The sequence below is a fragment of the Ostrea edulis genome, chromosome 4, assembly GCF_947568905.1.
Source record: "Ostrea edulis chromosome 4, xbOstEdul1.1, whole genome shotgun sequence".
NCBI lineage: Eukaryota > Metazoa > Mollusca > Bivalvia > Ostreida > Ostreidae > Ostrea > Ostrea edulis.
The window spans coordinates 2671602-2684469 of NC_079167.1; the positions used below are offsets into that span (position 1 = coordinate 2671602).

The 12868-nt window shown below is 35.4% G+C and overlaps 1 protein-coding gene across 1 annotated transcript in view; it reads left to right on the forward strand.

Moving 5' to 3' along the window:
- Positions 1-12868, forward strand: part of LOC125669856 (DNA-directed RNA polymerase I subunit RPA1-like) — a 45188-nt gene extending 32320 nt beyond the window's left edge. Inside the window, exons 22-34 of the mRNA XM_056161599.1 lie at positions 1457-1597; positions 1775-1959; positions 2236-2365; positions 2497-2595; positions 4031-4249; positions 4418-4473; positions 5164-5331; positions 6063-6247; positions 7350-7465; positions 7702-7782; positions 8059-8223; positions 9761-9871; positions 12532-12868. Coding sequence (XP_056017574.1) covers positions 1457-1597; positions 1775-1959; positions 2236-2365; positions 2497-2595; positions 4031-4249; positions 4418-4473; positions 5164-5331; positions 6063-6247; positions 7350-7465; positions 7702-7782; positions 8059-8223; positions 9761-9871; positions 12532-12825 — 1950 coding nt within the window. The 3' untranslated portion in view covers positions 12826-12868. The remainder of the gene's footprint in view (positions 1-1456; positions 1598-1774; positions 1960-2235; positions 2366-2496; positions 2596-4030; positions 4250-4417; positions 4474-5163; positions 5332-6062; positions 6248-7349; positions 7466-7701; positions 7783-8058; positions 8224-9760; positions 9872-12531) is intronic.

The following is a 12868-nucleotide window of genomic DNA, read 5'->3' on the forward strand; positions in this document are numbered from 1 at the left end:
AGGGACAGTGATGGAAGCATTATACAGGTGAGGAGGGTATAATGGTGAACTATGACATGACAGTGAGGGACAGTGATGGAAGCATTATACAGGTGAGGAGGGTATAATGGTGAACTATGACATGACTGTGAGGGACAGTGATGGAAGCATTATACAGGTGAGGAGGGTATAATGGTGAACTGTGAGGGACAGTGATTGAAACATTATACAGGTGAGGAGGGTGTAATGGTGAACTATGACATGACTGTGAGGGACAGTGATGGAAGCATTATACAGGTGAGGAGGGTGTAATGGTGAACTATGACATGACAGTGAGGGACAGTGATGGAAGCATTATACAGGTGAGGAGGGTGTAATGGTGAACTATGACATGACAGTGAGGGACAGTGATGGAAGCATTTTGCAGGTGAGGAGGGCAAACAGTCACAAGATTTGTACAGACCATGAAAGATGCTTGAATTTTACATGTAAAGAGGCTTAAATTTGCATTTTTTAAATTGCTTGGATTATTCTGAAATGGTGCTTGAATTCTGATTGTGTTTTGCTATATAATGTTCATTTTCATTTTACATGCAATACTGATATTTGTTTAGAGTAGTCAATGTTTATGAATTTCTTACAGCAGCTTTAATATATTGTGTTTTTGTGACTTATTTTGTCATTAATGGGAAGATACATGTCGCCATAAAACGAAGAATAAAACAAATGAATCATCACTGTTTTAGCTGGGGTATCAAAGTATAACTGCATGGGTCAAAGCATTTAAGACTGTTGATATGGGTTTTTTTTTTGGTTTTTTGTTGTTGTCATTTTAAATTGCAAAAGTGCTTGAAATATGGATTTAAAAGTGCTTGGAAAAAAATGCTGGGCTGTATGAACCCTAGTTAAAGAAGCAGTGGTATTGGTGTTTACAAGTGAGAGAGGGGAAGAAAAGGGAACAGTGATTGTAGTGTTATACAGGTGAGAGAGGGGAGGTTAGGGGAACAGTGATGGTAGTGTTATACAGGTGAGAGAGGGGAGGTTAGGGGAACAGTGAAGGTAGTGTTATACAGGTGAGAGAGGGGAGGTTAGGGGAACAGTGATGGTAGTGTTATACAGGTGAGAGAGGGGAGGTTAGAGGAACAGTGATGGTAGTGTTATACAGGTGAGAGAGGGGAGGTCAGAGGAACAGTGATGGTAGTGTTATACAGGTGAGAGAGGGGAGGTTAGAGGAACAGTGATGGTAGTGTTATACAGGTGAGAGAGGGGAGGTTAGGGGAACAGTGATGGTAGTGTTATACAGGTGAGAGAGGGTGGTTAGAGGAACAGTGATGGTAGTGTTATACAGGTGAGAGAGGGGAGATTAGGGGAACAGTGATGGTATGGTTAAATAAATAATAAAAAAAAGAATTAAGTGCTGGAGATTTTGATATTGTAATTTGAGTTTTATTTACTACCAGCTTGTTTGTACTTGTAGTTTTACTATGGTGAGGATGGTTTGGATGTCTCTAAGTGTGGGTTTCTTTCTCCCAAACAATTCCCTTTTCTGATTGACAACAGTAAAGTTGAAGGCAGTGGTGAGGCATGCGACAAGAAAGTCACCAAGAGGATGAAAAAGGTAAGTCTTTTTCGATTAAAAATTGATTGAGGGACTTTGAATTTGTGTGTAAGTATTTGAAGGTTTGAATATATTTCAAAATGGTACATATATTGGTATATTTTTTTTAACGATAGAAAATTTTAGAAAAAGACTTGAAGATTTCAAATGATTTTGATTATTATGTTTATGATGTAGATAAAAAAGTGGAATAAATCAAATCAGAAGAGAAACAAAAGACAATCTGCTTTCCTGGAATATTCCAAAGAGTATGCAGAAAATGGTGCTCTTGATCACAAGACATTGTTAAAGACTGGAAGGAGTAAGGCTGTAATGCAGATCATCAGCAGCTGGCAAAGTCTGGAGGAAACAGAGAGGGACAGGTTACATATCAAAACTTTGTTATTTTTACATGCATGCATATCTAAAGAAGAATTGATGGGGTGAAAAAATAAACAAATAAGCTGAGAATATTGATTACCAGTATGTTGTATGAGTACGTTATATCAAGTACTTTTGTATTGAGGATGTTGTATTGAATACAATGTTGTAGAAACATACATAAAACATGTTCATTTACACTGTCACATTTTCAGTGAAGTTGTTTGCTGTTAATGATTTATACATTGAATATTTGAGCAGTTGTTTGGTATTTTTAGGTACCTACAACATAATGTCAGTGCTCCAGATCCAGTCACTAGTGTGTATCGACCTTTTCAACGTAAAGGAGTACTGCCAGAAGGCTTCCTGCAGAAAATTCAAGATTACAGTGAAAATGAGCTGATGAAGGTGAAAAGCAGAGATTTGTTGCCTACAGAATCATCTGTAAAACTTTTATGTTATCAGTTGATATGAATCGTGTTGATCGTGTCATTTTATTGATGTACATATGTAAATCAAGGAACATTACTTTTGTACAGCTGTCATTATCAGAGAGGGACTTGATGAGGATGTTGTGTTGTAAAGCTGAACGTTCCTTCTGTCAGCCGGGGGAAGCCGTGGGGCTTCTGTGTGCTCAGGTAAAGTCACAATTTATCAGTGGCTGGAAACAGTGGTGTTTCTAAAATACTGTTAGCCACATTATTCACATGTGACAGTAAAGTATGAGATTAGCAAACAACCTTTTATTGTTTTAGTGTACCAGCAATTCTTGAATGAAAGTAGTTGTGAATAAAACTTTGTTTGCAGTAATTTCTGTTATCGCAGTTCACCTTTGAATTAGAACGCTTTGGCCGATATAGTATTGCATTGTGTGACGACACAATTGAATCTGTTTGTAATACAATTGCGAAATGCAACAGAAACTCTCATTGGTCCATATGTATAAGTCCGCCCAAATTCCCTAATACGGGAGTAGTCAGCATTTGAAAACATGACGGCCAGATGCTAGATGGAAAAAAACTTCAAAGGAAGAAAGAGAAAAAGTTGTATTCTTGTGTTGTTGTCTCATAAATTTAATATAAAAAAAATTCCTAAGATATTTTCCTACTATACTTGTGTCCAAACATACCTTCAAATATTTATTAAAGCCCCATACGACCCAAAAACTCGATCACAGATTTTGATGATTTCGTTCGTAGACGTAGCCATGTTAGGTAGCCAGTCAATTCGAATCCCGGTTCATTTCCATATTGGCACAATAGCGTCTAGATGTGTACTAATACCCCACAAATATTTTAGCTAAATTGTTTAAATAATATACCACCCCAGTCCTATTAAATGATAATTATTCAAATAGCTAAACTCACGGCGCGGCAGTGCGGCTTTCATTAGTCATGAGCGGCCGCGCCAGCCGGTCTCCATCTAATGGGCTTATGTAGCATTTTCGTTCATATAGAGCTTATTTTACCTTTACAAAAATGTTTGAATTTCTATTAATGTTGATAATAAATGAAGAGCGAATACATAACTTACAACCGATTTTATGAATAGATACCAATAGCAAGAGTTCGAATTGACCGGCTACGTCAACATACGAAATCATTTGAAGCTGCGAGTTTTCGGGTGGTGTGTGGCTTTAATGAATATTTGAAGGTATGTTTGGACGCAAGTATATAGTAGGAAAATATGTGAAGATTTTTTTATATTGAGTTTATGAGACAGCAACACAAGAATGCACCGATTTCAGGCCTCAACCATCCGCAGCTTTTTGTGACCCGTAAATGGAAGGTTTTTATAAGAGGTGGATCTTTTCAGAGAGCTATGTACAGTTCTCCAGCAACACTGAATCCACTCGAGAAAGTGGGCGGGCTGTAATCGGCCAATGAAAACTCTTGTTGTATTACATCAAACATGTCATTCAAATTGTTCAATCGTCTCATTCAATTGTGTCGTCACACAACGCAATGCTATATCGGGTAAAGCGTTCTAATTCAAAGGTGAATTGCGATAAAGGATTGCACATTTGTTGCATATGCTCAGAACTTGACTTCATTACGTTGATCTGTTTTTCAGTCTATAGGGGAACCCTCCACACAAATGACCTTGAACACCTTTCACTTTGCGGGTCGAGGTGAAATGAATGTGACCTTGGGTATTCCTCGATTGGTGGAGATCCTGATGGTGGCCTCAGATAAGATCAAAACACCATCTATGGAGGTGCCTATTTTTGCCCACTGTCAAGACAAAGCCAAAAATCTACAAACAAAGTTTAATAAGGTTGTTTTATCAGAGGTAAGCAGCAACATATCTCTTCTCAATAAGGTTGTTTTATCAGAGTTAAGCTGCAACATATCTCTTCTCATTGATGGATTAAATGTAATTTGCCTCAGACAGACAACCAAATGAAAATTTTCCTGATGTAGCAATGTTTTATGTGCACCTGCATGATCTTTTTTCAAGGTGTTAGAAAAAGTAATAGTGAATGAATACCTCTCCATCAGTGGAAGCAGTCGAAGGTAAGCATGAAAACATTTATATCGCATTCAAAAGTACACACCATTTTATAATGATTTTTTTTCAACTAAATTTTATAATGCTGTTGTGTAAATGCATAAAGTGTTCACTGTGAAATTGTTATTGTTTGTGGGGGGGGGGGGGGGGGGGGGGGTCAATTTTCATGGTTAACCAACATTTTATTGGTTTCGTGGGGATGTAATTTTTATGGGTAACTTCAACCCTAAAACCAACCCATGCTGACAGGTTATTTGACACTAGTGGGGGAAAAAGCATACAAATCTGATGCAATTAAAAGCACTTTGCATTTCGTTGGACCGTAATTTGATTATGATTGTGACCACATGATTAAAATGTGACACTGCTTGTATTTACATTGTATGTACCTTATGAGAATCAGATTAAAGTGATCAGTTTTTTTCTAACATTAACAACTCGGTTATCGTCTTCATAAAATCAATAGTATGGCTAATAAGTAATGTTGCCTATGGATACCTAATGTGATAAGGATACAATTTTTCTAGCTTTATAAGAAGAAACTTCAAATTGCGTATCAATGTTCATGGAGATAAAAATTTATGGGTGAGGGTGACCCACACAATCCCACAAACAATGGTAATTCTGCAGTATATTAAAAGAAAGAAAGTAATTATGGATCATTTGAAATGTCTTATTGTGTTTGTCACTTTCAGTCAGCGTTTTCGTGTCTTCAAGCTTCGATTTAATTTCCTGCGGCAGGAGTTTTACGAAAAGAGACTTCATGTCACCCCCTCATCTATTCTACATTTTATGGAGAGGATTTATATTCGAAATTTACTGACAAAAATTAAAAAGAAGATTAGTGACTTCCAGAAAGCAAGGTAACTGAAGAAAGTTCTTGGATTATATGACACGATAGGTTTAATACGTATGATTTTATAATAGTTAAAGGACTATGTATTGTATGGTTCTCTGAAATATGTTATTTATAGGAAAATGTTCGCAATGATTATTAAATCCTCTACTTTATTGTGCCATAGTGTTTTTTTCCCTTGCAACCATTTGTTTAGGGAATACAGTAATGTCGCTGTGCATATATGTGTGTGTTTGTGAATGTGAGTATGTCAATATGTGTGTGTGTTTGTGAATGTGAGTATGTCAATATGTGTGTGTGTTTGTGAATGTGAGTATGTCAATATGTGTGTGTGTTTGTGAATGTGAGTATGTCAATATGTGTAATTTACTTTATGGATAAGATTTAAAGAAAATTGTACCACTGGGGTCATCCAACTTTGCATACTTGTTCCCCATGGTTAGCTTTCAAATCTTATTGATTTTCAAAGTCAAAGGTCAAGACTATCTAAGGGAATTCCTTAAATTCTTGTGGGCAGGATTCAGATAAAACTATAGAACTAAGGGTTCTTAAACTTATCACACTAATTTCCCATTCAATATGAGCTGTTGAACCCTATTGATTTTCAAGGTCAAAGCCACTAGACGACATATTTGATACCTTAGTGGGTCACAATGATCTATGATGTATTGATTGTATGTTCGACATGAATGTATATCAACCATCAATTGAGAAATGATTATTTTGAATTTGATTCAGAATGGTGAGTAGTGGTCATATCAGAAGTCAGCAGACTCCTCCCACAAGAGCTCAAGCTTCAGACGATGAAGAGTTGTCTGATGTTGAGGAGAATGACAATGCTGCATCAGATGTCAAAGAGAGGCAGAAAAAACAGGAGGAACAAGAATATGAGGAGGAGGAAAAAGAAGAGGAAAATGAAGAGGGTAAGTATTGGATGTCCTAGTGCCCTGGTGCATATCTATCTACAATTTTTGAATGGTGTGTTGAATTTTATTAAAGGTTAATTCATTTCACCATATTAGAGCAATCTAATTAAAATCAGATTCTAAAATATGCTCACAATCGCTACAATAGGATCTGATATAACCCCATAGGGGGTCATGTCCGCATGACCTTTCGCTTGAAATATTCATGAGAACTATCAGCCAGTCAGATTGCGCCATACAGACAATGATGGCTATTTAAGCGGTTCCCGGCAATTCGTAAACAAGTCGCAGTAATCTCTCTCCCACGAAGTTTATTCCACGCTATAAAATTGTGTATTCTAACATAAGGAATTTTAAACTTTTGCAGTAATGCCTAATGTATTCCGTCCATACAAACAACAAAACATACGATATAAAATAAACCCAAATTAAATTTAATGTGAATTGCGATTTATGTGTGAATAGGGATGGGTACGATTTGAATAGTTTTCAAGATGTGTACTTAATTAACGCGAGGAATACAACTCCAGTTGACGTAAACGGTGCATTGTGACATCACATCTAACTGCAATGTGTTTTCTTTCAAACCAAACAATCGCAGTAATTTTCCTTGAATTTTGACCACCGATGATTTCATAGGCGAAGCGCTGATTGGCTAACATAAAGTTCACATGAACATGACCCCTAGTTGGGTTATGTCAGATCTATTTACGCAGAATATACTGCGCGGATCTAAGAAGTCTGATTTTAATTAGATTGCATATTAGAGTTGTTGCTGTAGAAATTAAATGCAGAAGTAGAAAACATGGATTGATGTTATTGTTATATGAAATCCTTTAATGCATTTATTGGACAAAATTGAATAATCAATGCTAGTATTCTCAGAAGTCTTGTTCAATTACAAATCAACTATTGATGTCAGAGTTTAGTGAACATATGAGAAGGTCCAATTGAAACTATAGATTGGATTTCAGGGTATGAACTTTCTATTTGGTAGTAAACAAAAAACAAAGATTTTGCAATCTCTCACAAAAGAAGTCATTTACAACTACATGTACATGTGTACCTATAATAGCATTATGATCCTGTTTCCTTACAGAAGAAGAAGATATAGAGATGGATGATGACAATGAGGAAGATGATGAGGAAGAAGATGCAGGAGAAGATGGGCTTCCTAAGTCATCTGTAAAGGAATCAAAGGAAAGCAGGATACAGGTATTGGAGTATCTACAATATGGAATCAATTTAGAACTTGACTGACAACAGTTAATTTTAAGTGCATATATGCTGTTAAGTAATATTTTCCTGATTTACATCTTTGTCCATTTTTGATTCAGTAAGCGTTACTGTAAATCTTACAATATTGCTTAAAAATATGTTTACAAATGCACACAAAAGGGAATGCAAAAATTGCAGATACTGAATGTTTTAAACTTATCATTGCTTTCCAGTTTGTACTGCAGTCCAGTTCCAACATTGCAGATTATAGATATGATGTTAAGAAAGAGCGTTGGTGTGAATTTACAATACAAGTAAGAATATCTTTTTCATTTTCATATATATTTTGTTTCCTCCCATGGAAAATCATGAAGACAATGCATTTACATATAGATATATACAGAAATGAACAGCAAATTTTACTAATATTACAATGATTGGAAATAGAGATGCTATAAACAGGGTGATAACTATAGAAGAAAAAAAAGATACTCAGAGCTGTACACACTAACAATATATAAGTTTATGTACACACATCATGGTTGCAAAAGTTTTTGTCTGAAAGTTGGAAAAATTTCTTGTTTTTGCAGTTTGGATTGCTAAACAGTAAGATTGACCTGACCTCTCTAATTGAGGAACATGCAAAGGAAACAGTCATTCATTGTGTTCCAGGAATAAATAGGTGTCTTCTCAAAGAGGTTAAAGCTCAACAAGGCCCAGAACTTCACATCTGTACAGAGGGAATCAACATTCTGGTATGATTAAGGATTGAATTATCTCCCTTTGAATTTTTTAGGTCACCTGAATCACTCAGAAGACCCGTCATCATTTGTCATGCATTAACATTGGAACATTTTAAACTTCTTGATAACTACCCTTGCAATCCTTTTCTTTCTTGGAATGAAGCATCTTTTGGGACAAAGGGGACATAAATTATAAATTTCAGAACTCCTGCACCTCTGGGGTCTTAAGGGTGGAGCAGAAACTTTCAAAACATGACAAATTTTTAGAAATCTTATCTACAACCACACATAGTCATGCAGAGCAGGAGGGGTGGAGGTTCTGACTCCAAGACGGGGTCAAACTTAGTATATATAGTGTTTATACTAAAATCTTTGAATAACATCTTCTTTAATGCTACTGCAGATGATGAATTGAAACTAAATGGATATTTAGAAAAATTGTAAATCTTATAATCCCAAGGGTAGGGGTTTTGGTATCGGGGTGAGGTCAAAATAGTCAGTGATTGAATATGTGCATTAACAATTGAACATTTTTACCTCTTTATAACTATCCTTCCAATTCTTTTCAAATTTGGTATGAAGCATGTTTGAGACAAGGGAGATGTAAATTGTGAATTCTAGGGCTTCTACAGCCCAGGGACATTTGGGGCAGGGCAAATACTGCCAAAAATGTACCAATTTTTCAAAAATCTTTTTCTCTACAACAATTACCGCACATCTGTTTAAAAAAAAAAAATTGAATGGATTGTCATGTTGAGCAGAAAGACCTCTACCAAGGTCTCTACCAAAAGTATGAATTTCTTGATCCCCGGGGTAGAGGTTCTGACTCAAGGGTGATGTCAAACTTGGCATATAGTGTTTATGTGTAAAATAAAAAAAATTGAGTAACATCATTTTTAATGCTATTGATTCTAAATTGAAACCAATGGATATTTAGAGCAGGTGGCTCTTTACCAAAATTGTGAATTTCATGATCCCATGGGTAGGGGTTTAGGTACCAGGGTGGGGCCAAAATGGTCATAATGACCAAATGTCTATCCTTTAAAAGACTTCTTTAATTTTGCTGACTATACAAAAACTAAATGTGTATTTAGAAAAATCAAAAAAGATTTACCAAAATTGTGAATTTCACAGGGGTTCTGACTTTGGGGCAGGTCCAAAATAGTCATATAGTGCTATTATAACATATATTTTGTAAAATCTTTCATCAGTATGAACACTTGTGGTTTTGATAAGAATACATCTTGTTTTATAATGTTGATGAATATCAGAAATTAACTTAGATATGCGGAACAGGAAAATTATCACAGATTTCATGATCCTTGGGCAAGTGATGCCTTGAGCTAATACTCAGGTTACCTATAGAACCTGTGGGCCTCTTATTTATGATCAACATAAATCTTTAGTTGGAAATAGAAATCTGTAGCAATTGCTTTTTCTACATTTTGCATGGATTCCAGCATAATTTGTCAATGTATTACTTCCATGTGGAAAATTTTTTATGTATTGTGTCAATTCTGCGTAACATTGAAACTCAATTTTTTTCCAGGAGACATATTCATACACTGATATTTTAGATGTCAATCGCCTCTACTCCAACGATATTCATGCTATTGCAAGGACATATGGAATAGAGGCTGCCAATAAAGTTATCATCAGGGTGAGGATTATGAAAAGATTTGTCAAATAATCAGTATACAGTGGAGCTTCGTTAATCCGGACACTTTGGTTCCCAGCAAAATTGTCCAGATAAATGAAGCATAGGGAAAATTGGATCTTCATATTTTAGTTTTTCATATAATTAGTCAATGTGTAGTGAATTAAACACATTTTATCATTTAATTGAACTATTTGCTTATTAAATAAATCATAATAATGTTAACATTTACATGCATTTCAAAGCACTACTATTGAAATATACATGTAGATGCAGTGGATTTGCATATGCTTTCATTGCACATGTAGCACTACAAACAAATAAGATAAGTTTATTCCAATTTTGGGCCCAGAGGGCATAACAGCAAGACAGCTTGTAAAGAAGAAAATTTCAAGAAAAAAAAGTTTACAACATTAACTACAAATTACATAAACTGCAAACAACATGTGGATGAAGCATGTGGGGGAAATGAGTACATACATATATGAATTGTATATCAGGTGTTTACACAAGTAAATTGACAATATCAGTATTATACCAACATAATGAATGATAAACTATAATGATTTTTGCAGTTTTTAAAGCATCACTTCTTTTTCTGAAAGTTTTAACTAAATATTCACTCAATTTGACAATTACTGGTTTGTCTTCTTTAATCATCAACCAAGTAAATTTGTTCTTATTTGTTAAATAGATAAAAAAAAATCGTTGAGCTTGTATATATCATGAAAAAACATATTTCTCTCTTCAACATAGAATGGACAATCAGTGAGGAAATGAAATTCATCTTTTACACAAATCTGTGTACTGCATGCACTGAAAACAAATAAAGAAGCACTATACGTAACTGAAAAATAAATAAATGAATGTGTAACTAGCATGATCATTCACACTCTCCACATTTACTTCTTTAATAAGTTGGTCATCTTCATCTTTCGGGATTCATGGGTTTGGCAATCTGTCAGCGTTGATATTCCATATTCTGTAATTATCCAAGCCAATAATGGGGGGACAAAATCATCTCAACTCGGTATTACAAACTACTACCGCAAAATTGTGGGTGCCTATAAAAATTAATTGCCATTCTCATTCAAATGGTAATTCTCTCACTTCTACCCAGAGTTTAAAAATTCCAAAATGATAAAGCTCTTACAATATCGTAACAGGAATGATTCGTAAACAGGTACCTTCTACATGTGTGGCATTGTCTGCATTAAAAACTTACTACTTGTACATGAACATATATTTCATTTTAATCAAGAGTATAATATCCAGAATTTAGTATCTTATGCACTCTTTTGATTTGAATAAGCCGATATCAATTTACGAAAGAGTGCAATTGATATGAGTAGCAGTTCAATAAGATATATTATTATGGCATGATGTTTAATTTTTTAACAAGCTATTGATCAAGACAATAAAATGATATGCTATAGATTTATTTACAAAATTCAACACGCAATACAATCACAATGTGCAAAAATTGGCAATACTCTGTCTCAGCAAGTGTTGTCTACCTGACACATCATATACACCACCTTCTTTGAAGTTTCCGTGGGGATCGAGATTAGAATAGGTCCTCAGTACCTAGTGTTGAAAAATCGGGAAAAATTTCATAATTGATAATCGGAAGAACTGTTTCGATCAGTGATCGATATAATCAGTATTTACATGCAGTTAATAAATGTTTATTATTTTTGGGGTTATTTCTATTTAGTTTGATGGATATGTGCAGCATACACACTAGCTGGTGTCACTGAATTCCCACTTTTCAATGTGGGGTCCACTCTTAACTCTCCCCCGCACATGTCTCGATATGAAAGCGGGATTAACAGTCAGATGAATCTTGGATTAGATATTAATTAGTGTACAGGCAACAATCGATTATGAAAAATAGAATCAATAATCGGAATCGAAGAGCCAAAAACGATCGACAATTGATTGTCTGCGACAATCGTTTCATCATTATCAGTACCCCTTGCTTGTCGTAAGAGGCGACTAAATGGGGCGGTCCTTCGGATGAGACAGCAAAATACGAGGCCCCATGTCACAGCAGGTGTGGCACAATAAAGATCCCTCCCTGCTCAAAGGCCATAAGCACCGAGCATAGGCCTAAATTTTGCAGCCCTTCACCGGCAATGGTGACATCTCCATATGAGTGAAAAATTCTCGAGCAGGACATTAAACAATATACAATCAATCAACTTACTTTAAGGGAGGTGTTGACAGGGTACAGGTAATCACTTCAGTTAGTGTGGCTTATGTTTTCTTTATAATTTACGCCTTGTTAGAATTGTCCAAGACATACTTCCCCAAAAATAATTACTGTCCGGATTAACGGTACAATTTTCAATGCATATTAACATTTTGTAGTAAAAAATGGTCCTGATCCGGAACACGAATTTATGGATTCACGATGCAAAATAATGTGTGGAAATTCCATTTCCCAGAAAAATCGACCGGAAGATAAAGCATCCGGATTACCGAGGCTCCACTGTACTTGAATAGATCTACTTAAAATAATTTACAATAATTTAATCTCTTTAAATCTATTTTTCTTTGTAGGTTGCAGTTTTCTTTCATATTCATTGCTGCACATATGACATAAAATGGAGTTATATGAGGGTGATGCATGGTGTTAATAAACAGTATATTACTTTCAGGAAATCAAGAATGTGTTTGCAGCCTATGGTATCGAGGTGGATTACAGACACCTTTCCCTATTAGCAGATTATATGACATTTGAAGGCACATACAAGGCTTTTAACAGAAGAGCCTTAGAGACCTGTGCTTCATGTTTACAGCAAATGAGTTTTGAAACCACCATGAGTTTCTTGGTAAAGGCTACCATGCAGGGTGCTTATGACAGTTTAAAGTCTCCATCCTCCCAGATTGTGGCAGGAAAACCAATTTCATGTGGATCTGGTGCTTTTGAACTTCTTTACAGTCTAGTGTAGCTGTTGGTCAATTTCATGAAATCAATAAATATTGTTAAAGCTA